The sequence below is a fragment of the Artemia franciscana genome, chromosome 11, assembly GCF_032884065.1.
Source record: "Artemia franciscana chromosome 11, ASM3288406v1, whole genome shotgun sequence".
NCBI classification, from domain to species: Eukaryota; Metazoa; Arthropoda; class Branchiopoda; order Anostraca; family Artemiidae; genus Artemia; species Artemia franciscana.
Window position 1 is genome coordinate 30,540,568 of NC_088873.1, and position 26,581 is coordinate 30,567,148.

Here is a 26,581-nt window from a genome sequence, read left to right on the forward strand (position 1 = left end):
TACGAATCTTTTTATTAGTAAAAGATTTACGTAACTTATAAATTAGCTTACGTAAAGAACTTTTGTATTCTCATGTTTTTATTACATATATGAGGGGGTTCGCCCCCTCGTCAGTACCTCGCTCTTTACACTAAAGCTTAAATTTTGTCCCAATTCATTAAGAATGACCCCTGAATCTCAAAAGCCGTAGAATAAATAGTTGCAATTACTAAAAATACTTTAGCGTAAAGAGCGAGGTAATTGGAGGACATGAGCCCCTCATATGGGTAATAATCTCTGTTCGTTTTAAGTTTTAATGCTGCTCCTTAATTCCAGCTTAAAAAAACTTTTTCATATTTATTTTTTCATTGTTTTTTTTTAAATAATGCTAGTAAATCCTGCGCTCCCTTCATGGAATTTTCTTCCCCCATGACAAATTCTTGATGGAAAGTTCCCCCAGCATATCCCGCTCTTCTCAACCCCTCCCCCAACCAAAAAAATCCTCATGAAAATGCCTCTACACTTCCCAATAACCATTACTATATGTAAGCACTGGTCAAAGTTTGTAACTTGTTGCCCCTCCCACGGGGACTCTGGGGGAGTAAGCCGTCCTAAAAGACATAGTTATAAGGCTGTTCAACTACGCTGAATAAAATGGCTATCTCAGAATTTTGATCCGTTGACTCTGGGAAAATAATTAGCGTGGGAGGGGGCCTAGGTGCCCACCAATTTTTTTGGTCACTTAAAAAAGAGCACTAGAACTTTTCATTTCCGTTAGAATGAACCCTCTCGCAACATTCTAGGGCAACTGGGTCTATACGATCACCCCTGGGAAAAAAAACAAAACAAACAAACAAATAAACACACATCCGTGATCTGCCTTCTGGCAAAAAATACAAAATTCCACATTTTTGTAGATAGGAGCTTGAAACTTCTACAGTAGGGTTCTCTGATACGCTGAAACTGCTGGTGTGATTTTCGTTAAGATTCTATGACTTTTATGGGGTGTTTTCCCCTATTTTCTAAAAAACGCAAATTTTCTCAGGCTCGTAACTTTTGATGGGTAAGACTAAACTTGATAAAACTTATATATTTAAAATCAGCATTAAAATGCAATTCCTTTGATGTAGCTATTGGTATCAAAATTTGATTTTTTAGAGTTTTGGTTACCATTGAGCCGGGTCGCTCCTTACTACAGTTCGTTACCACTAACTGTTTGAAAATCGAATAGTTGTGGGCATCAAGCCATGACTAATCGCAGAAAAAGCTAAGACAAATAGTCCGATTGAGTGCGAGGCAAATCTGGCATTAGCCCCCCTTATTAGGATTGTGTAAAAATGATGTTAGTTCATTTGATAATAGATAGGTATATCTATTATCCGTCCATTTGTCATTCCTAGGGCACAAGAACTAAGGTAGATAGTTATAGAACTAAGATAGTAATAAGCTTTGTTTTAAAATTCTCTAAAAAACACTTTAGCGTAAAGAGCGAGGTCTTGAGAAGGAGGCAACCCCTTTCATATACGTAGTAATTTCTGTTCGTTTAAGGTTTGATGTTGCGACTTACTTTCAGTTGAAAAACAAGTTTTTTATTTATATATTTATAGATAGTATTTGCTAATGGGAAACGCACGAAACAAGTTTTTTTTTAAGTAAAATGCCTCATTAAACCAAAAGTGAGCAGAAATAAGGTCAAATAACCTTCGAAGTAAAAAGTATGGAGTCTAATAGAAAAAAAAGATGTAAATTTCTATGAGAGAGAATATGTCAATAAAAAATGAACAGAAAATAATTTAAAACATTTTTTCCACAAAGCAAGTTTATCAAAGAACAGTAAAGAACCATATTAAGCCAAAAATGAGTAGAAATAAATTAAAATAATTTTCCAAGAGTAAAACTACCACAAATCACTATCAATAAATGAATTAAATCCAAAACGAACAGGAATTACAGTAAATAACCGATTCAAACTCAAAACGAGCAAAAATTAACATGAGAAGGGCTGAAGAAACCCGCCCGTTCCCAAGACCCATAATTTGCACTTGATTGAAAACGAAATACATTTTAAATGTTTTCACTTTTTTGACTTTAATAGATAAAGAAATATTACGACTATAAGGAATAAATATCAGAATATGAATATTAAACTGACAACACACTTTTTTTTAGTAAAGTGCAAATTATGTTCTGGTCTTGAGAAGACATTGGTGTTGTCAGCCCCACTCCTCTTTATTTTAGCTCATTTTGAGTTTGACTAGGTCATCTATTGTAATTTCTGTTTGTTGTGAGTTTCATTTATTTTTTAATGGTGATTTGTGGTAGTTTTACACTTGGAAGAAAAGAAAAGCAAACTTGTAGAATTTGGAAACGCTTTCGTCCATGAAAACTTAAACAATAAGACTGTTGGTTTCCAAAGCCAGCAATCCTTTCAAAGGAGAGCTAAACCTTCTTAAAGTTTGTGGTGACATATTTTTTTAGCTTAATTTTAATGATTGTTCGCCATCATTTTTTCTTCTTCATTTTTTTTTTTTAATTTGGCGCCCGCTACTGCCAGAGATTGCAGAAGTTCACACGGAAGTCTTTTCAAGTTTTTAAGATACTTACGGTGTGTAGCCTAAATTGCTCTTTTTCCCGTTCCTTAGCACTTTTCAACAAAACTTAAAACAAAAAAAAATCAAGTGAAATTCTCAAATTCTTTTAGTTTCCACGGGGGTAGAGACGGGGATATTTTTCGGGGGGTATTTTCCGCGGGGGTATTTTCTGCATTGGTATTTTCGAAGTGAGGGTATTTTCCGCAGGAGGGTATTTCCCGAGGGTATATTTTCCGGGGGATATTTTCTTAGGGAGTATTTTCTGGGGTAGTCTTCTCCGGGGGTACTTTCTGGGGGGAGACTTTTTCGGGGGTATTTTCTCGGGGGAGGGGGGGTAAACGCCTAGAATCGAGTTCTATATATTAGATGCGCTTAATTTATATAGATACCACATGAAGCTTTCGCACAGCCTTGAAGGTCTTGCTGTTTCCAATAGTTAAAACTAAAACTATTGAATTTTTCTTCTTTGTGTGGAGTTCTGAACTTAGAATTATTCAAAACACACCCACGAAAGTTCCTAGCCCGCGGAATGAAAGGTACCAAGATACTTGTTCTCTAGGATATGAAATGCACTCAGTACCTCCTAGAAGATTCTGAATACCTCCTTTTTTAATTCCATTTTACTGAAGATGGATGTGCAAAATCTATTTTATGTTTATTTTTTATATTTTTGAATACGCGTTATGTGAAATTAGCTCGATTGGAACCTTCTTATGGGCAAACTGTAGAAATTTTCAATTGTGTAGAGGGAGAGGGGGGTGTATGTTAAATTTACTGTTTACATTTTGCCGAAAGCTACCATATTTAACGATTTTCTTATAACAATTTACCTTACAAGCAGGGAAATCTCCCTCCACCTCTTGTTAGCACTCATGTTAGTAGACAAAATCAAATAGCTGTTATCTTGGAGATGAAGGTCTATTTTACATGGTCTCAGAATATTTGCAGTGTTTTACCCCAAACCTCAAATGTACCTCAACTAAGTCATATTAAGGTATATGTCAAAACCCTCTTAATTGTCCAAGATTGTTCAATTTTACATACTAGAATATATATGTCTAATTTATAGGTGTCGGAATATAAATCAGGCTTCCCCCTCGACTTTCCACTTCTTCACAATTTTCCCCAAAATTTCCTGTGTTTCCCAGGCTTAGCCGTTTTGACTATAGAAGGGTTGGGGCCAGCGTAACACTTCTACTTCAAGGCTTCAGACTTCCCCCGAGTAAAAATTTGTGCGCACCTGCCTGTTACAATTTCAATGATTTGACTGTGGTAATATGCTATTAATGCGTCACCAGCATTCAGTAGTAGTGTACGCAGGCACCAGAATGATATAAATTGCCATTTGTCTTAAAAAAAAGCATTCAAATTTTGAAGTGATAACTTTTTTTGTAGTCCTTTGAAAATTCGATAACCCAGAGAGTTAAAAGTTTGATTACAGGAGAGTACAGTGAAAAACTGCTTGTCATTGTAAATGTCTCATTAAAGAAATTTGAGAAGACCATCCTGAGGTCATTTCAACCCAAATTCAATGGTAGAGAAATTAAATACTTTCACGTAAATGTGTCCACAGATTAAGTTTCGTCAAACAAGTAAATTAAGAAGAGGCAAAAAAATGATTATCATCATTTAGGATTGGCTTATGTTTGTTCGATGAAAACTACAAAAAAGTTAAATTAAGAACTGACTAAGGAAAATTTTTAATCCTAAATTTCCATACTTTATCTAGCAAATGTTGATTAAGGGTGGACTGAAAACGACTAAAAAGCTTTTCTCTACTAAGAGAAATTGCTAAATGATGCTAAACTCGGGTACATATCCCCTGAATATTAGGCAGTGCAATAGCGCTGCCTAAGTAAAGAGCGATTTGGGCACAATGTATTATTTATTATAATTTTTTTTAGTTGTCGTAGAAACTTCAAAAAGATACCATTCAATTGAAAGTTGAAGGGGCTAGTGCCATTTTTAATAGTTGAAAGTGATTGGAGGGCAACTAATCCCCTCCTAAGCCCATCATTTCACTAAACACATTTCAATCAAAGTTTTGAGATAGCCTTTTTGTTCAACGTAGCAGAAAGATCCGGAAATTATGTATTGGAGGATAACAACCCCTGCGCAGCCCTCAAGGCAAAAATTGTAAATAATGCCCTGGGGGCATACAAGGTGTTTATAGAAAGAGTGATCGTATAAAATTTGAAGGGGGCTCATTGGATTGATAATTATAAGTTCTAGTACCCTTTTTAAGAGTCGGAGTGATCAGAGAGTGGATCCGCCCCCTCACACCTCATATTTTCTCGAAATACAACTGAGAGAAATTTTGAGATGGCCATTTGTTTTCTTAGAAACTGTAAAAAGAGCTCATTAGATTGGGGATGAAAAGGACCAGTGCCCTTTTTAATAGTCGAAAGTGATTGGAGGGCAACTAACCCCCTTCCCACGCCCATCATTTCCCCGAACACATCCAATCACAATTTTGAGATAGCCATTTTGTTCAACGTAGTAACAATATCCAGAAATTATGTATTTAAGGATGACAACCCCCGCGCAGTCCTCAAGGCAAAGGTGGTAAGTTATGCCCTGGGGGCATACAAGGTATTTATAGAAAGAGTGATCGTATAAAATTTGAAGGGGGCTCATTGGATTGGTAATCAGAAGTTGTAGTACCCTTTTTAAGAATCAGAGGTATCAGAGGTTGGATCCCCCCCCTCACATCTCACATTTTCTCGAAATGCAACTGACAGAAATTTTGAGATGGCAATTTTTTTCTTAGAAACAGTAAAAAGAGCTCATTAGATTAGAGATTGAAAGGACTAGTGCCCTTTTCAATAGTCGAAAGTGATTGGAGGGCAACTAACTCCCCTCCCATGCCCACCATTTACTCAAACACATTCAATAATAATTTTGGGATAGCCATTCTGTTCAATGTAATTGAAAGGTCCAGAAATTATTTCTTTGAGGAGGATAACCCCTCCACACAGTTCTCAGGGCAAAGATTGTAAGTTATGTCGTCTTATAGGATGACACCCTCCCCCTTCCTAAGCCCTCAGCGCTAGGGTTGCAGGATATGCCCCGACGGTATAAGGTTTACATAGAAAGGATGATCGTATAATATTCGGAGGGGGCTCATTATATTGGTTATTTTTCACAGTCATTTCTCACATTGACTCTTTCTCACAACTCTACTTTTTAAAACAATAAACAAATTAGCGTAAAGAGCGGGGCGTTGAGGAGCGGACATCCTCTTTCATATACGGAATAATTTCTGTTCGTTGTAAGTTTTAATGTCGCTCCTTACTTTCAGTTAAAAAACTTGTTTTTTTTTATCTAATACTGAAAAAAATGGCTGTGGACTGTCAGTTTAGTATACATATACTGATGTAGGCCTATATTCCTTAAATTTTAATAACTTTTTATTTATTAAAGTTAAAACATTAAAACATAAACAATTAAAACATTTAAAACGTTAAGACAAAATGCCTTCTCAAGACCAGAACATAATTTGAACTTTTCTGAAACCAAAATGGATTTTAAATGTTTTCACTTTATTTTACTTGTTTAAAATGTTTTTACTGGATATGTGAAAGGAGAAGTCCTCCTCTTGCACTCCAATTACAGCGTGAGTGTTTAGTATCCTTTTTAAGGGTAACAAGAGATTGGAGGGCATGCAGCCCATCCCTCAAGTCCATTCATTTTCCAAACACATACAGTAAAAATTTCGTGACAGCCATTTTGTCCAGTATAGTAGAACGGTCCAACAACTATGTCTTTAGAGACAATAGGCATGTTAACCCTCAAAAATTATACAATTGGTCGATTATGCTTTAAAACTAAATTTCGCTTTAAAATAAACCAAAGGCATTGTGTTAATGGTTGCCAGTAAGGCATCCCAGCAATATATCGAGAACGACTAGGGTATTATGTTGAAACTTTTGGGGATACAACTACTACTACTTCTGCTCTAACAATTGAAATAAATAAAAGAGTTTAAGTGTATCCAGGTTGTCAAAGAGCATAGATAGAATGTTTTGGGAATGATATTGAGTTTTATTTTTTCAGGTCAACGTCAGAAGCTAAAAAAAGTAAATAAAAAAAAAATTGTTTTTGTCAGGATAAAAATTGTTGAAAAATTTTCTCCAACATACAAATAGCAACCTACAATAGATTGTTATAGAAAAAACTGAAATAATATACAATATTACTTTTTCCAAGAAGAACCCTATGTCAATAATGAACGAACAGAAACTAATTAAAAAAGACTTTCTCCAAAAGAAAGGTTTTTCAAAGAAAAGTAAAGAGCTCCATTAAGCCAAGAATGAGCAAGGACAAAGTCAAATAATCTTCCAGTCGTAAAATTACCACAAATCACTATCAATTAATAAATGAAACTCCAAACAAACAGAAATTACAATAAATAGCCGAGTCAGACTCAAAAGGAGCAAAAATTAACATGAGTAGGGCTGATAGCTCCCATGTCTTCTCAAGACCAGAATACAATTTGTGCTTTACTGAGAATTAAATAAAAAAAACAAGTTTTTTCAACTGAAAGTAAGGAGCGACATTAAAACTTAAAACGAACAGAAATTACTTCGTATATGAAAGGGGCTGCTTCCTCGTCAACGCCCCGCTCTTTACGCTAAAGTTTGACTCTTTCTCTCAACTCTTCTTTTTAAAACAGTAAAAAACTTTAGCGTAAAGAGCGGGGCGTTGATGAGAAAGCAGCCCCTTTCATATACGAAGTAATTTCTGTTCGTTTTAAGTTTTAATGTCGCTCCTTACTTTCAGTTGAAAAAACTTGTTTTTTTTATTTAATTTCTGAACGTTTTTGAATCAATGCATGTTTTGATTTTGGCTCTCTGCAGAGAAATAATTAAAACGAAATTTGCATATTTTTTTTTGGCTAAATGGCTTTCTCATAATTTTGATCGAATGATTTTGAGAAAAAAGAGCGGGGGAGGAAGCCTAGTTGCCCTCCAATTTTTTGGTTAATAAAAAGGCAACTAGAACCTTTAATTTTTTACGAATCTTTTTATTAGTAAAAGATATACGTAACTTATAAACTAGCTTACGAAAAGAATTTTTTATTCTCATGTTTTTATTACACATATGAGAGGGTTCGCCCCCCTCGTCAGTACCTCTCTCTTTACACTAATTCTTAAATTTTGTCCCAATTCATTAAGAATGACCCCTGAATCACAAAAGCCGTAGAATAAATAGTTGACATTACTAAAAATGCTTTAGCGTAAAGAGCGAGGTATTAGGAGGAGGTGAGCCCCTCATATGGGTAATAATTTCTGTTCGTTTTAAGTTTTAATGCTGCTCCTTACTTCCAGCTGAAATAAACTTTTTCATATTTATTTTTTCATTGTTTTTTTTTAAATAATGCTAGTAAATCCTGCGCTCCCTTCATGGAAATTTTCTTCCCCCATGACAAATTCCTCGATGGAAAGTTCCCCCAGAATATCCCCCTATTCTCAACCCCTCCCCCCAACCAAAAAAAATCCTCCTGAAAACACCTGTACACTTCCCAATAACCATTACTATATGGAAGCACTGGTCAAAGTTTGTAAATTGTAGCCCCTCCCACGGGGACTGTGGAGGAGTAAGTCGTTTCCAAAAACATAGTTATAAGGTTTTTTGACTACGCTGAATATGGATATCTCAAAATTTTGATCCGTTGACTTTGGGAAAATAATTAGCGTGGGAGGGGGCCTAGGTGCCCTCCAATTTTTTTGGTCACTTAAAAAGGGCACTAGAACTTTTCATTTCCGTTAGAATGAGCCCTCTCGCAACATTCTAGGACAACTGGGTCGATATGATCAATCCTGGGAAAAAGAAAAAAGAAAAAAAAAACAAACAAACAAACAAACAAATAAACACGCATCCGTGTTCTGCTTTCTGGCAAAAAATACAAAATTCCACAGTTTTGTAGATAGGAGCTTGAAACTTCTATAGTAGGGTTCTCTGATACGCTGAATCTGATGGTGTAATTTTGTTAAGATTCTATTACTTTTAGGGGGGTGTTTCCCCCTATTTTCTAAAATAACAGAAATTTTCTCAGGCTCGTAACTTTTGGTGCGTAAGACTAAACTTGATGAAACTATATATTTAAAATCAGCATTAAAATGCGATTCTTTTGATGTAGCTATTGGTATCAAAATTCCATTTTTAGAGTTTTGGTTTCTATTGAGCCGGGTCGCTCCTTATTACAGTTCGTTACCACGAACTGTTTGACAAAATACGTTTGAAATGTTTTCACCTTCCTTAGTTTCATAAATAAAAGAATATCAAAACCTTAAGTAAGAAATGTCAGTATGTGTCAATTAAACTGACAATCCACGGTCATTTTTTTTTTCATTGGAAACCAGCTTCAGTTCAAGAACCTGCCTCAACAAACCTGAAATACTCTTACTAAAACGGGAAGACGACATATTCGAACTCTTTGGTTCTAGTGCCCTTTTAGGTGGCAAAAATTACACGACAATGAACAGCCGTTTTCCATTTTTCTGTCCCAAATAGGGCCAAAAAGAAAACAAACCAAAAAAAAATCGGTCCAAAACAAACAAAAGCCTTAAAAGAATAAAGTAGTTTTCAAGGTGACACTGCGTCTCGTTCTTAAGCAGGTGATTATGCAGGTTAAATTTTACTTGTCATTGTGAACATGACAGCGTTAACTTGGTAGAGAGGAATTTATCTCCCATACATTTTTTGCGGGGATATAATATTCTAGTCGGGTCAAGATTATATTGGAAATAGTCGCTTCCCCGATTTGACCGTCTGGGGGGAGGGGGTGGAAGGACGGTTAATACGGAAAAATTAGAAGAAATTAGGTATTTTTAACTTACGAACGGGTTATCAGACCTTAATGAAATTTGATATTTAGAAGGACCTCGTGTCTCAGAACCCTTATTCTAAATCCCGACTGGATCTGGTGACATTGGGGGGGATTTTGAGGGGAAAACTGGAAATCTTGGAAAAAGCTTAGAATGGAGAGATCCTAAGGAAACTTGGTGGAAAGAAGCTCTTAGCTCTTGGCTCTTCCACCCTCATCATAAGTATCGTATGAGCTCTTGGCTCTTGTTTTTTTCCAAGTGTGGTCATATAAACCACTAAACTCTGATTATTGAAAGTGTTCATTCGAATGGTATGCCGCACATCATTTTGGTCTCCGAGATTTTGAAGCTATATAAATGCAGTAACAATAGTTCTCAGAATTTTCGGTCCATATCTTTTTGCCCCGTTTAGACCAAAATTTATGTTTACTAGTGAAAAATACTAGAATGTGGCAGTTTACTTTGGTGCGATCTCTTTTGTTACTGAAAAACGGCACTAGACCTTTAAATATCCATTCGAATGAAAACTTTCAGTAAACAGCATTTAGTGGTTTATAGATAGATAGATAGATAGATAAGTGTATTTCAAAAACCCGTGGGCCATATACACAAAAATATAAATAAATAACAAATAAGCAAGGAAATTAACAACAGTACGAACACGCACAAAAAAACAGAATTCAACGCAAAAAGTACCTAATCTAACTACAAAAGAAATTAATCATATAAAACTTTTTCTTCTTATTAAAGATTTATCTATATATACTCCCACTCGAAATATTGTGGTTGGGTTACTATTTTGTAGAATACCCGGAAGCATCAAATTAACCCCATGCAAATAAATTTCCCGTAAATCCAAGAGCACCGGGCATTTCCGGAGAAAATGATCCAAGTCTTCATCATCATCTTTACTAAGGGGACAAACATACCGCCTATCAGGACCAACTATCATTTTATTTTTGTCGAACGTTTTTTGCCTGTTCTGGATTGGAAGACAATTTGCCCTAAGCTGAATCCAACGACGTAGAATCATAGCCGGTAAGTTAAATTTAAAATAAACTTCCTCCCCAAAACTAGGTTTTGCCTGATTATAATGTTGCAGGGTTGTAGAACCAAAAACCAGCCCTTGCCAATGCTGAATTTCCTGACTCTCTAAATATAAATCGTACCTGGCTTTCTAAATTTGTTGGTACATCACGAGAGCAAAGACCATTATTCCATAAATAAGGCATTCCTACTTTTTCTAGTAATGATTTAATTTGGGATGGCCACGAGGTTTTTAAACCACATTTCAACATCTCTTCATATGCCGCTCTTACTAGTCTATCTTCATTACTCTTAGTTAACTTCAACCAGAACCTAAGCATTAAAATATACCTACGTAGCTTTAAAGAAAACAGGCCCATATCACCTTTCAGAATCTGTGAATGAGTTGTCTGATGTAGACCAAACACTCTTTTATAATACTGGAGCTGAAGGGACTCCAGTTGCTGCACCGTTTCTCCACCCCATATCTCTGCTCCATATTCTATCACGGGTAAAATTTTTGTGTTAAATATTCTTTTATGCATTTTTAGGTTTTTGATCCCCATTATCGTCGGGTTTCTAAATAATGCTGACATGGCCACCCTACCTCTCTTAATTATTTCATCAACATGACTCCTTAGGCTTCCATTTTCCGATAAGATAAAGCCTAAATATTTTATTCTTTTACTTATAAATAGTTCCTTATTATTAAATTTAAATGTATATTTTTCATCGTTCTTCCTTTTTTTTAAATAACAACTTCGCTCTTTTCAGTATTCAGCCTTAACTTTTTTATATGCAAATATTCTTCTATGAGATTCAAAAGAGTCTGTAGATCTTGCGGTTTATTAGCCACCAAAGCAATATCATCTGCAAATAATAAGAGAGATAGTTTTTGAGTCCCTAGGCTAACTTTCGGAGCCCATCTATTCTCTAGAAAATTAACAACATCATTAATAAAAATATTAAACAACTTAGGTGAAAGGGTGCTGCCCTGTTTTACTCCCCGCTTAATATCAAAAAGCTTCGAAAACCTATTACCAACTTGAATGATTCCACTCACACAAGTATACATGCTCACTATCAATCTAACAAATGAATGGGGAAGGCCAATATTTAGCATGGCATCCTTCAATAACTCTCTGTCGACACTATCAAAAGCCTTATGGAGATCCAGAAATCCCACATAAAGACAAGTTTTACCCTTTCCATATTTATCTATTAATGCCTTTAAAATAAACACACTATCTGTCGTCCCATACCCTGTCCTGAAACCTTCTTGTTCCTCATGTATTAAATTATTTTTATTTAACCAATTGGAAAGCCTGGTATCTAATATTTTCTCAAAACCTTACTTAAAGCAGGGACAAGTGCTATTAAGCGATAATTTTCATTGACGACACTTGGAAAAAAAAAACAATTGGAAAAATATATGACCACACTTGAAAAAAAAAACAAGAGCCAAGAGTTCATATGGCACATGTGATGAGGGCGGAAAAGCCAAGAGTTAAGAATTTCTTCCCACCAAGTTTCATTACGATCTCTCCACTCTAAGCGTTTTCCAAGATTTCCAGTTTCCCCCTAAATTTTCCTAATATTTAAACCCTTTTAGAGGGAGTTTTAATCCCTATATCTTAGTTTATACAGATTTTTATCTACCTGTAGCTTTTGATGGCCAGCTTAAACTAATAAATTTGTGCATACGTAGAAAAAGCATGAATTTCAGATTTTGTTGTTGCACAATCAAAACTTCGTTTTTAAAAGTTTTGGTTTCTGTTGACAAGGGTCGCTATTTATATACTGTTTGCTATTTGAAATGTTTGATTTAGGGATTTCTTAAGCTAAAGGGAGATTACCACTCCCTCCTTTAATCCCTTTCTGTGCATTCAAGTTTATTATTGGTGTAGCAATGCGCTGAGAATGATAATCATACATAAGAAAAATTGCGCCTGTTTGTACATTTCTTAGGATAAGGGGTCTGACCTATTAAAAATGATTTCCGTTTTCACAGTTGCCCCATGGATGCCGGCAGGGGGGTCAATGGGTAATGCTTCCCTACCTTGGGAAATAAGCAGACCCTAAAATGGTTAAAGATAATAAAATATGAAATGTTCCCATTTAAATCTTTGCTCCTGATGGCACTTAACACCCCCCCCCCACAAAATTTTCCCAGTGCGGCTCAAAATGTGCCCACCTCTCCTCCTTTTGTACGGGGAGGAAATTTTTCAGAGAAGGTGAGCCAAATTTACCGGAATTATTTGGAAAAGAATCAGAAATTAATTTTTAAGAAATAAATTTTTTCAACTGAAAGAGAGAAGCGACATTAAAACTCAAAACGAAAAGAAGCTATTCTGTATATGGAGGGATTGCCCCTCCTCAATACCTTGCTCTTTACGCTAAAGTATGACTGTTTGTCGTAATTGCTCGAGAACGACTCCTGAAGAACAAGGGTTATTTAATTAGAATAGGAGGCTTTTTATTAAATTGATGAAAACTTTAGCGTAAAGAATTAGGTATTGGGGAGGGGGACAACCTCTTCATATACCGAATAATTTCTGTTCGTTTTGAGTTTTAATGTTGATTCGTACTTCCAGTTCATAAAATCTTTTTTTTTTACTTAATATTAGAAAGGGAAGACAAATTATCTTACCTCTGCATATTTTGCACCACATATGGCGATCCTCGCCTGAGGCCCAAGCCACATTCTGTACAACCTTCCATATTTTTTTGGATACTCAATGAAAAACGGAGGAATGGTATCTAAAAAAGAAGAAAAAAACAGAGTAAATATTAAGGTCGTGATTAAGTGAACTTAAAAACATCGATGTTCAAAATTCAAGTTAGGGTAGCCTTCTGTCTCTCAATTCTCTAGTAGTGGAGGAAAGATACGGATAAAAATGGTCAAACCTCGGGGAAATTGCAACAGAATTTTTTTTTTACACCAAAATGCTCAGAAAAATCAGTTTAATCACACAAAAAAAAATCCTCCCGAATCCCCCTTGCACAAGTATCCCAAATCTGCCCTTGAAGGGGAAAAATAAGGGGAAGAATCGGACTTTTGTGTTTATAAATATTTTTGAGTATAAATAGTCGTTTCCTATCAAATCAAGTATGCCGACTCCAAATCTGAATTCAGATTTTCCTTTTTCCATACCCTAATGCCCATTTCCACCCTTAAAGAGCGGAGGGGGGGCACAACTCCAAATCAAGAGGTTGTTGCATTATTTGGCCGTTTCTTTTGGAATCAATGACAGTGAATTCGAAAATGAAGCTAAAAACTTGATTTTACGTGATCAAGTACCTAAATCAAGTTACCTAAATCCGCTGTGAAAGTTGACCTACGTGAACTAGTTATTTTAATCATTTGTCGGTTGATTCACCATTTCCTATCAAGCTAGGAATGGCGCCTTAGAATATGAGTCTCGAACAGTCTAATTTCAAACCAGCATTCCAAACTCCCCTTCCAGTTTGCGGTTTCCATTCCTTAGTGTCATTCTTTAGTTGATCTAATCAGTAGATCCATCTACCATAGTACTTGCTAGATGATCGGCGTGTTCATGGCTATATACAAGGTGTTTGCCGTTTTATTTACTTCCGCAAAGAAAAGACAAAATAATAAACTGGGATCCGCAAGCGTTGATTATAAATATTTAGTGAGATAGTGTTTAAGATTATGCTTCTGATTTTGGAAAAGAGTGGATATTCATTTCTACTTTTCAACTTCATTTGTGCAATGCCATCTACTGTGTATCATTCAAGCTGAATTTGTTCTTCTAGTTGGCGATGGGTTGAATTCCGATTGGATTGTGCCTGGATTTACTGAACAAACAAGTTGCATGAAATAATCAGTCTCTTTTTCTTCTAGAAGCGTCAATGAAGAGAACATGGTCTGCCCGATATGCCAAAGCAGCATCAAACCCGGTGAAAACACTGCCGCATTATCCGGGAAAGGAGCCGATGCCGTGAATAACGCAAGCAAAGAAAGAGGTAGTAGCATAGCTTTGACGACTGGAAATGAAGTCCACACCGTGTGTCGTCGTAACTTCTGTGACAGACGTCGGATCGACAGAGAAAAGAACGCTCAAAGGAAACTTGAGCGGAAAGAACCGGTTGCAGCCTCCGCCCCCCGAACAGATCTTCAGTTCCACGCTTTGATTTTTCGAAGAACTGCCTATTCTGTGGTCAAGCAGTGAAATTATGCAAGATCACAAGTCGTGAATTCGCTGAAGCTTTGCAGTACGAACTCATAGCTTCGACTACTTGATTAGTGAAATGTGTAAGAGCTTGGACGATCAGTGGGCCATGACAGTGCTTGGTCGGATAAATTCAAAGACTTCTGACCCTCATGCAGAGGATGTCGTTTATCATCAAATATGCTCAGTGAACTTCAGGACAGGAAAAGAGATTCCACAAAAATTCTATGGTCAAGAAGAAGTGAGTGACATGCCTCCACCAAAGGAACGGAAGGGAAGACCCTGCGATAGTGCAAGGAAAGCCCCTCTTGAAGAAGCGCTTCGGTGCTATGCCAACAGTGAAGAATATGTACCTCTGACAATCATTTTAAGGAAAAAGGCTCATATTCTCTCTGAAACTGACTGTGATAGTTTGGCCTACAGCTTTCGTCAAGCCAAGATTGGCTAGTCAGTGAGTATGGCGGACAAGTGGTTGTGTCCGATTCAAATGGGAAAGAGACACTCGTAATATTTAGAGACACGGTTGACAGGGTATTACGAGAATTTCACCAAGAGAAAAAAACAGGTAGTGAAAACGGAGAAAGGGATCAGCTCATCAAAGTCGTTGGAAAGATAAGAAGTGAAAATCAAATCCATTACGACAAGGAAGGATTCCTACAAATTTCTTAACAAGATATCGTCAGTAAAGAACTGTTTGAACTTCGTGTACCCATCTCTTTGTCTACTGCTTTCATCGATAGGGGTCGACACGCCTCGTCTAATATCTTCTATCGGACAGGTTATAATGCAGGCATGCAGACCACGTGGTTTAATGTCTCCTGTACAAATAGGACTGGCTTCGCAGCTGCATCACCATTTCTCATCCCTATTTTTAATTGACACACTGCACAATCTTGGCTTCTGCTCTTCGTACTCAGAGGTAAAAAAAAATTTGAGAAATGTGCAGCAGTAAATCTAACGCTGTTGGGAGAGTCCGAAGAGAAAGCACAATTTTTTCAGTATGTAGGAGACAACGTCGATCATGATATTGCTACTATCGACGGCGTGAATAGCTTTCATGGAATGGGACTTATTGAAGAATCTACACCTGAGTTACCGGCAACGGAGCTTTCAGTGCCAAGAAAAGAAGTAAGTGGGGATGAGATGAAGTCACTCGGTACCGTGCCGTTCTACACCTACCAAAAACCCGCCAGGTCGTAACCAATGACTTTTGTTTGCTTGACAAACAGTGGTGACACTCATGACAATGAATGGAAAGGTGAAACGCTCAGGCGCACCTTTGGCGTTTTCAAAAGCTCATTCATGAGCTGGTCGGCCTTTATGTGGTCAGTACACCAAAAGCTACCTCATCCGGGAAAGTCGAATATTCGTTTTTTGCCAATTTATGATAGTCGTAAGTTTTAACTTATTTTTCACAGAAATGTCAGTTCATTTAAAATCACCCTCTCATTCTTAGTGATTTCTGCTCTTTTGAGGTTTGACATACTCTATAATCAAATTCCTTTCTACCATAATTTCTGTTTAGTTTTAGATTTACTCATGACTTTTCATAGAAATTTTTTTAAAATATTTCTTTGTTTGAGGTATTCTTTAAAGACTATTAGCATAAATACATTTGACAAATTTAAGAAAAAGTAAAGAACGCACCTCCTCTCCCGCCCAAGAATAATATGCTCTTCGTAAAAATCAAACCGCCATATTTTGTCTGCTAAAGAACTGTTTAACGGAATTTTCAATTCTATAGCTATGAATTTGCAAATTTTGTTTTTTAACGTGTTGTAGGTGCGTTTTATTGCTGTTTTTCCTTTTTTGACTGTAACAAGCCGTTGGTCGTAGAAATTTCTTACAGGGCTTCTTTCAAACAGAGACTGCGGGTCCTAGCACCTTTTTCACGAGTTAAAAGGGATAGGAGGGCAACGATGTCCCCACAAACGCCAGGTTTTGTCCCCGTAGTCCTTCGCAGCCAAAACCATATTTTATCCAAATTTTAAGGTAGGCACGTTAATCATAAATATCACAGTATATAAAAAATCTATGCGAAGATAGTACATCTTATGCAGCCCCTGGGGTAAGGGCCGGAAGTTATTGAGAAATGTTCATTTTGTATTGGAGAGGTTCCTTGATAAATCTCTGAACAAAAATTTATTTTTATTTTAATGACCTGAAAATAGCTCTTTCAATGTTCAGAAACTATGAATTGGCCCTATACGACTTTTTGACCTTTCTATTTTAAATTTGGTAATTATATAAACTATTTTCGCATAGTCATATCACTGTTGTTGGCCATTTCTAGAGCCAAATCTTGGTTACACCTGCTGAAAGCAAGCCAGTTACATAATTAGTTCTGTTTCGGTTTGAAGACGAATTGACTATTCTTTTGACTCAAAGGATATTTGAGTCAATATACTTTTGTTTAGCAGCTTAATGTCACTATTACTAAAATTTGATATATTATGAGGTCTGCAGGATGACTCCCTGCAGAATACATCGATTCTTTTGGGAGAGACGCCTTTGTAAATAGTCAAGGGTTGCGCCTTTAAGAATTTCACAATGCCGTTTTTTCTACAAAATTCAAGTATCAAACTTTTCTTTTTTTGCCCATACAACCTATCTTTTTTTGAAGGTCTTGAAAAAAAAAACAAGTCATACAATAATTAGGGAGCAGAAAAGAGAAAGTATACAAAAGTACAAGTTTTTGTAAATGCGAGTAAAAAAGGATGTACCGTCAATTGAGCATTTGCTGAGCCGTACTTTATTTTCAGCATAAAGAAATGGTCATTACAAATATTGCTGCATTTGGTCATGGTTTATAATACAATTGTCATCGAACCATGAATCCAGATCTTTTAATCATGTTGCGAAGAGCGGTATACCCTGCGCTTAATCACGAGACTTCCAAATGAAAAAGAAATTTAAAGACCAAAAAAAGAACCCGTACTTGGCAATGAATTTAAAATGATGTTGGCCGAGAGCTTATACTGAATTTTACCTTGATTATTATCAATTTTTTTCGACCCAATAAAATTAGACTCAGCAAAGCTTTGTTGTACATATCCTGACTTACTGAATGCATATACGAAACAATTTAGGGGAGAACCTCAAATTCTATAAAAAACTTCATATTCTCTGAGAATCGGATTAACCCCCAAGTATGTGAATATTTCTTCGTTAGACACATACAATATCAAAAGGAAAGAAGAAAGCGGAAAAGGGTTTGGATAAGGATAATTACGTGTCCTAAAACGGTTTTTTCAACGACAAGGATCAGCTTTAAAGCGTGTATACGTACTAAATGCATAAATTTTAATGATAATTATACTATCTCAAATGTAACCTGTTATTACAATTTGGATCTCATTCCAATAAATCTAGTATAAATTCAGTAAGATATCCAGTATTTGGATATCTGTCTATAAAAAAGGGATGAAAGCAGAAATAACCGTGCGAAAAATCCAATAGAAAAAAAAATATTTGGCATAATACAGCTAAACTGCTTCGAGGAGGCAAGGAAAACGAAGAACCCAGGATAACTAAGCTGGTTTCTGCTAGGTGGGGGCTATCCTGGCAAAAACCTTGCACTTTGGCTCATCAATCTGCAATTTGAAAGGTACTTTTTTCATAGTTTAACATTATTGACTTGACTGAATTACTCGTCAGAAACTGTGGATAGTTCTAGATAATGACGAAATGCTAGTTTACTTTCTCCAGCTCATTAAGGCATTTCACGACCAATAACTCAGCCAAGTGTGGGTCTAAGACGAATAGCGAAAATAATTTTTGGTTACGTTTGGAGTAAAACTAGGCCGCGTTCTCTCTTCCAACTCTATTCAACTAATGTGTAAATTCGGTCCTTGAGAAGCCCAAGCTAGGCTTCAGGATTTGGTGGCAGAAACAGATCTCGTCAGTTTCATAGATCAAACAGTTAGTGGTCGTAAGGAGCGATCCAGCTCAATAGTAACCGAAACTCTAAAAAACGGAATTTTATACCAATAGACATACCAAAACTATTTGAGGTTTATTCTGATTTCAAATATATAAGTTTTACTAAGTTTAATCTTATCCATCAAGGTTACGAGCCTGATAAAATTTGCCTGATTTTTGAAAAAAGGGGAAACACCCCCTAAAAGTCATAGAATCTTAATGAAAATCACAACATCAGGATCAGCATGTCAGCGAGCCCTACTGTAGAGGTTTCAAAAAAAAAAATGTGGAATTTTGTAGATTTTGCCAGGATAAGTGTTTTTTCCCAAGGGTGATTTTATCGACCTAGTGATCCTAGAATATCGTGATAAGGTTCATTCGAACGGAAATTAAAAGTTCTAGTAGCTGTTTTAAGTAACCAAAAAAGTTGGAGGGCAACTAGGCCCCCTCCCACGCTCATTTTTGTCGAAATCGTCCGATCAAAATTTTGAGGTAGTCATTTTGTTCAGCATAGTTGAAAGGCCGGATGACTATATATTTGGGCATATCATGAACCTCCCACAGCCCCTGGGAAAAGAACTTTAAGTTACAAAATTTACCCATTGTTTACATATAGTATTTGTTATTGAGAAGTATGCATACATTTTACGAGGGGGAGGAATTTTCTGCTTGTAGCATTTTCCAAGTTGATAATTTTCCATGGGGAGGGAGGTTTTCATGGGTTGAATTTTTCAGGGGAAATTTTATACCTGGGGAATTTGCCGGAATTCCTATACGAAATTCTTCTTTCGTCTTGCTTTTTCCTTGGCGACTCAATTTTACGCGTCGAGATATTAAGAGTATTTGTCCGGGGTAAATTTTCACTAGGATTGAATTGTCTAGAGAATAAGTTTTTGGGGACGAGGGATTTTTCCCTGGAGGAGTGGCCAGATTTCCTGGAATTATTTAAAAACGATCAGAAATCACATTTAAAAAAACAAGTTTCTTCAACTGAAAGTAAGGAGCAATGTTAAAACTTGAAACGAACAGAAATTATTACGCATATGATGGGATTGCTCTTCCAAAATACCCACCTATTACGCTAAGGTTTAAATTCAGTCCCAATACTTTAAGAACGACTCCTGAAACACTAAGTGCGTTTGATTAGAACAATAAGAAGCTTTTTTAAAAGTATTAAAAAACTTTAGCGTAATGAGTTAGGTGTTTTGGAGGAGTAACCCCCTCCTCATCCTGATGAAACTACTCCTGATCTTTCCTCAATTTATTACGGATTGAAGTCATTGAATCTAAGACATAGTTTTTCGTTTAAGCTTCACTATGGAAAACATCTTTTGATAATATTGCAGTATGGCCTATGGACCCAGGTGCATGCACAAGAAGATCTTGGGACCGGAAACTACTCCCCTACAAAAGATCTGAGATTTCTAATGTTTTTCATACACCTCGCCTGTTTGAACAGAACGGTATTTACCTTAGACATGATTGTGGTATTTTACCCTCTTTAATGGTATTGATATAATGATGTGCCATATTTATCATTCTCCTAGTGGTGCGTTTCGTTGTTTCTTCGGAATCTTGAGGATATACTTGACATAATATTGAAACGTCCGTGTCAGTTAGTCATAAGGGGTCACTTTGATATAAATTTTATAGATTCAAATTCTTCGGCTTCAGTTGATTTTCTTTCAACCATGCTTACCGCAGGAACTCTACCAACTACATCCATCCACACACAAGTAACTAATGTTACAGCTTCTTTGATTGACAATATCTTCTCTACGCTTAGCTTGAAGGGAAACTCAATTTTAGATACTGATATCTCCGATCATTTTTCCATATATTCTTGGTTTAGTTTTAATCGGGGAAAGAATAACCAGGCTCAAGTGTTTGATTCCTATTCTATTAGGTTTGGTGAGAATGAGTTATCTCTTCTTGGTTCTAAATTAGCGAAAATTTCATGGAGCCTATTTGATATTGATAAGAATTTTTCTTGTTTATTTGAGTCGTTTTTTGGAAACATAAAAGAGGCTATTCTTAGAATTTGTAAAGTACCACCTTCTAATCGCAGGTCTAAAAAGAGTGTTCCTCTAAACCCATGGATGACATCCGGACTTCTCAAAAGCTGGAGAAGGAAAAATAATCTCTGGAGGTCTTATAAATGCGCTACACTTTCAGCGATGCTATTCGTCATTGTCAATTCAAGATTTACCGGAATATATATAATTTCTTGTGTAGGAAAGCCAAATCTCTCTATTATCTAAATAATTTTGCTGCGTGTGACAAGAATATTCATAAAACTTAAAGGTAATAAATTCTGTCCTTAAACCTGGTTCTCAATCTAGCTCTTTACCTAAGAGTCTGGTCATTGGTGATGAAACTGTAGAGGGTGAGCTTAATGTCCAAGAAGCATTCACTTCATTCTTCGCTAGTATTGGTAAAAATATTGCTTCCACAGCTACTTTATCTCGGTCTATTTCGGACTTTAGATCTTACCTCGGACAGTCATTTGTTAAGTCTATGTTTCTAGAGTCAGTAAGAGAAAGTGAAATTACTAAAATTGTTAATGGCCTGAAAAACTCGTCCTCATCTGGGTCAGATTCTATTCCTACTAAGGTAGTTAAATCTATTCTCCCTTCAATAGGTGTGCCTCTAACAAAACTTGTTAATCTTTCATTTAAATATGGCATTTTTCCGGATGCTCTCAAGCGTGCTCGGATTATTGTTCTGTATGAAGGTGGACCAAGAAATGATCCAGCAAATTATCGACCGATTTCAATTTTATCAGTATTTAGTAAAATCTTCGAAAAGGCTATGCTTTCTCGTCTCCTTAAATTTCTAAAATCTAAAAAGTTTCTTCATGATTTTCAATTTGGTTTCCGAATGAAGCACTCCACTGAGCATGCCTGTATGACCCTTTTGAATTTTATACATTCTGCATTGGATTCGGGACTAATTCCGGCTGCTATATTTCTGGATATTCGCAAGGCATTCGATTCCTTAACCAATGAAATTCTTCTATCGAAGATGTCTCATTTTGGAATTAGGGGTAATGTATTTTCTTGGTTTTAATCTTATTTGAATGATAGGTTAATTTCTGTCGATCCACTTTTCCGTTCACCCTCACAAGTGAATTTTGGTGTTCCTCAGGGATCAGTTTTAGGGCCAGTGCTATTTTTAATTTATGTAATGATCTTTTTTACGCAGTAAAACAGCAGAAACTTATTAATTGTTGTAGACTCTGTCATCCTAAACCTTCCCTTGCCCATAGTGCCAGCTATAGTTCGCCATCTTCTGATGTCCTTGTTTGTTTTGCTGATAATAGCACACTTGGCACATCGGGAAACTGTGAATCCGAGCTTCGATTAAATTTGGAATACTTGTTTGAGAGAGTAATTTTATGGATTGATGACAATTATTTTACCCTAAATTATTCCAAGTCCAGTTTTTTGATATTTTCGCATGTTTCTCAGATTTATCCCAAGTTATCAGACATTTATCAGCCAAATAGGATAATTCATAGATCTAAAGATCGATATGTTCGTTTTTTGGACATTCTTGTTGATGAAAACTTGTCTTTCAAGCGTCACGTTGATTTGATTAAAATGAAGATATGCAGGAGTCCTGGTATTTTAAGGAAACTTAAACATATTTTCCCTGGATCAATTTTGGAAATCATTTTTCACTCCTTGATCCAATCTTACGTTTCCTACTGTCCAATAGTATGGATGTCAACCTTTCCTTCACTGTTAAAACCACTTCCTAAGGTTTATAATAAAGCTAGAAACCTCGTTAAGGAAACTAACCGTTTAAGAGTTATCCCATTACTTGATCTCGAGTCACTGTATATTCTTTCGTGTGCATGTTTTACTTTTTCTCAACTTCATTGTGACCTTCCCCATCCCCTAAGTGTTCCGCCGTCTTTCACCTCTGATCGGATTAATTATAATCTTCGCAATACCGAAAATCATATTCAAGTTCCTTTTACTCATCGTGGAAGGTCAGACTTTAATCCTTTAATTGCGAGTCATATTGTAATGAACAAGTTGCCCGGCTTCTTAGAAATTATTTATCTATTTTTATACGTGTATATGCGTGTATGTATGTATATGTATATGTATTTCCTTATTATTTCTACATAATTAATTTAGTCTATTCAATCTATTAGTCTATTTAGTTTTGTTTTCTATAGTGTTTATTTTATTCGTATTTTCTTTTCTTCTCCTTTTTGCTCTTCTCTCTGTGAGTAAGTGATTATTTAAATTTTTTTTCTTCTTCTCTGAGTAAGTGACTTGTTTATTTCCCTTCTGTTTTACAGGCCAAATAGTATTTAGGGGAATAGTAAAATGTAATATTGTATGTGTGTATCGTGACGAATAAATCTTATCTTATCTAAGGAGATTAATCCATTAAATGTAGAGAAATGAAACCTGTGAATTAAAGTGTGTCTTGTAGCTGGTTCAAAATTAGCCTTGAAATATCCCTAGATAAAGAATCAGAAAAAAAATATATAATTAAATTTTCTGTAAATTGCAATACCCTACCTACTAAGACACTTTGTTTGCCCTTGACACACTTTTTCAGATCAGCCTCGGGGACCATGGCTACTTAATTTCTTGTTTTTCTAGCTTTATCCAAGTTCCGCAAACGTTTTTTTCTATCTCGATTGCGGGTCAACGTTCGGGTTTTCATTGACAACTAGAAGAAAGTTGTACCTGTTGTATTACGGCAACCTCTTCCTTACTTTTATATAGTTTTTGTTTTATCAAGAAGCACATACATCCCTGAATGTAAGGTATGAAAACGGGGCCAAAGTGGGTGGGAAAGATGCTAGAGTAGAAACTCCCGCGAGTATAGAAAAGGAAAATCACCATCTACCGTTTAGCGACTATGCTTCTCTTTTAGTCTACCCTTTAAATATCAAACACTTGTCTTCCCAGGTACTTTGAAATGTAGGGGAGGGTGATGAAAGCAGAATTTTATGACCAGTAGAACCACTAGTTAGTTTAAGCTCAATTATTGTACTTGAATTGTAAATTTTTTTTCAAGCTAACATGTAGACTGGATTTTGACCTAATATAATTCACTAAAAAATCAGGTCAATTATCATTTATAGAGAATGCATGTTTAATCCTTTAAATTGAAAATAAACCATATAAATTATATAATTTTCTTTAAAATTTTCTACTTTTATAATGAAATCGTCAGACACCGCACTGTGTCTGTTGCTGGAAGTTATTAATTTCTATCTTTTCACGTTAATTCTCCGAAAATTCCAACCTTTGTAAGTTTTTCATTTTCTACCAGAACATAAGGTTAGACCATCACATCTAGCAGGCATTCATACTCTAGCACAGATACCTTGGCCCACCTGTCCCTGAAAGTTGCAACCTTTTCTTTTAATTGCTGTATGATTTGCTTTTTATGCTGTATTTGTGAATTCCCCCCCTAAAAAATAAACACCCTATCCCCCCAGAAAAACTACTGTGTATGTCTCGTAAGAAGTCTGATTGAAGCAGGAAGTAACACCCATGTTAAAAGATATTGTGAAAACAAACATTAAAATTGTAATGTTTTTTTTTATTATCGTTATTATAATGTCAATGTTTAATTAATGTTTTAATAAATTATTTATTATTTAATAAATTAATAAATTTTAATGTTTTTTTAATGTTTTTTTATTATCGCTATTTTAAAACTTCAGTGTAAGACGGTAAGCGTTGAGAAAAACTGGACGGTCTTAGTTCTCCTAAAAACCAAAAAAAAGCTTTTCCATAGTCTGAGCTTGGTATGTTTTGTTATAAAATGCTTGATTGTGAGGGTACGTGCGATATCCGGTGCGGTAAGTTAAGATAGTTTTCTGTCTTTTGGACATCTTAACTGGATGGTCTTCGTTCTCCTAAAAACCAAAAAAAAACTTTTCCATGCTCTGAGCTTGATCTGTTTTGTTATAAGAAGCTTGATTATGAGGGTACGTGTGACACCCGGTGCGGTATGTCTGTACGCGCGACACCCGGTGGGGTACACTTTCCTGTCTTTTGTCAATTGAGTGCATGTTGACATGGTATCTAAGCCTCGTTTGATTTAGTATCTCTGTCAACACGATAAGGAAATTTGAATCTGACAAGTGGTTAATTCATTATTCAATAGCAGTAAACTTTTTAATTGAAATTACCGCCGAAAGAAATCGGCTATATAAAGATAGCTACACATCCAACGCCAAAGAAGAAAAGGTCGACATGATGTCAATTGTCACTTGATCTGTTTTAGTCTAAAGCAGCTTTATGAAAATGTTACATTAGATTGTAACGTTTTAAAGCAACAATAAAATACCGAGTCATTATGGTTATTATCTCAGTAGGCTGGAGTCGCACATTACAGTAATTGCGTTTAAACGCGTTAAGTGTTGAGCTATCTGAGCTCAAGTTAGGATCATTTCATGCTTCAACTAAAGTGTTATTTCGTGAAAGGAGCCTTAGGGGCAAAAGAAATGCCTAACAATCGCACTAAGATACAGTAATTCAACCCCCCTGGCTTTGGTATTATCTAAAACATACCATAAAACTATTCATATTTTGTTTTGAGGTAAGGCATGATTTCCTGAAAGAGTAATTAAGAATAGAAGAATCACACGGCGAACACGAAACCAGCAAAAATTGCTATCTTGAGGTGAAGAATTGCCGACAACAACATCTTGCAGTGGTCTCACCTCTTTTCTTTTTAAAGCCCTGGTACTAGAATTTTCGTTCAAATTAGCCTTGGGTTCTGCTAGTGGCTTTTTGGTAAGCAGCTTTGCAGCTAGTAAAATCAGCCCAAAAAATAGAATTCTTTTTTCAAGTCCACTGTTTTAACAGTTTGCTTTTTAGAATTGCACTTTTTATTGCCAGGGTGTATTCTTTACTTTCCGTTTATTACCATAAGCAGTTTGACTGACTGAAATCTTTCACATTTGGGTAATTCCGCTTCAAAAGACGCTTTCAATGCTGTAATAATATCTGTTTTTTGTTGTTGTTTGCCCGCAAAAATATGAGTTTGCTAGCTTCTAACCACTGTCATTACAGCTCAATAGTAAAAACTATATATAGCATAAAATGTTGCGTATCTGTTGCCAAGTTCAATCAAATTTTATTGGGACATAAATGTTTATCTGGTGGTCTATGCATAAACTAATTTCTTTCTTTGAGAAACAAATAAATCATATTATGAAATGGATTTTTTTGTAAGCAAGTTTCGTTGCAAATTGGTATTTCATGCGGCGAACGTTGAATTTACACATGCAAAAGAGGTGTCTCATTATGCTATCAGCATAGGGAGTATCGTGTAAGACGATCCTTGCAGACATCTTGAACGATAAGTCTTCATTTGCGTGCTCGAAATGTATCACAGACATGCAAATGTGGCAGCTGAAATGTTCTTTGGGAAAAGATGTCCACAATAAACATAGACGTAATACACGCTTTATTAATATGGCCTCTAAAGATATTTGTATTTACGTAGATGTTTTTACGGTGTTGCAACATTAGTTTAATAAATAGCATAAATGCAATAAATTAATTTCGCGGTTAACAACTGTAGAAGAATTGGCTTAGACGCCTAATACACTTAGCTGTGCCATCGGATTAAGAAATGACCAAATTTGGAAAAATCTTAACGCGAAAAATCTTGAAAAATTTCTGTTACTACGGAGTCGACAAAATTATGCCGCTAAAAAGTAAATTTTCTCTCAATGGTAGCTTGAAAATTGATTATAGCAAGAAAGGGAGTAATAGGCCTATGCCATGAGGAAACACAATTTTTGGAATCTGATGATAAAATCATTATACTGTTCATTATTTTTTTTTTCTAAATTTACATTACTCCCAAAAAGTACTCTATTACGATATATTTACCTTCTTGTCTGAGAAAATGTATAATATTTGTATCGGGTCGCTACTGGGCCGTATCCAGGCTTTTTTTTCAGGGGTGGAGGGGGGGGATACTAAAAGAGCCCATCTTGTTTGTCTGCATTTTTGTTACGTTTTTCGAGTCGGACAAAGATTTCGGG

General features: G+C 35.9%; 1 protein-coding gene across 6 annotated transcripts in view; it reads right to left on the reverse strand.

Moving 5' to 3' along the window:
- LOC136033081 (cytochrome P450 4C1-like) overlaps positions 1-26,581 on the reverse strand; it is a 183,052-nt gene that overhangs the window by 107,809 nt on the left and 48,662 nt on the right. For all 6 annotated transcript variants that reach the window (XM_065713683.1, XM_065713682.1, XM_065713684.1 and 3 more), the window contains one exon: positions 13,077-13,186. In XM_065713683.1, the coding sequence (XP_065569755.1) occupies positions 13,077-13,186 (110 nt within the window). The remainder of the gene's footprint in view (positions 1-13,076; positions 13,187-26,581) is intronic.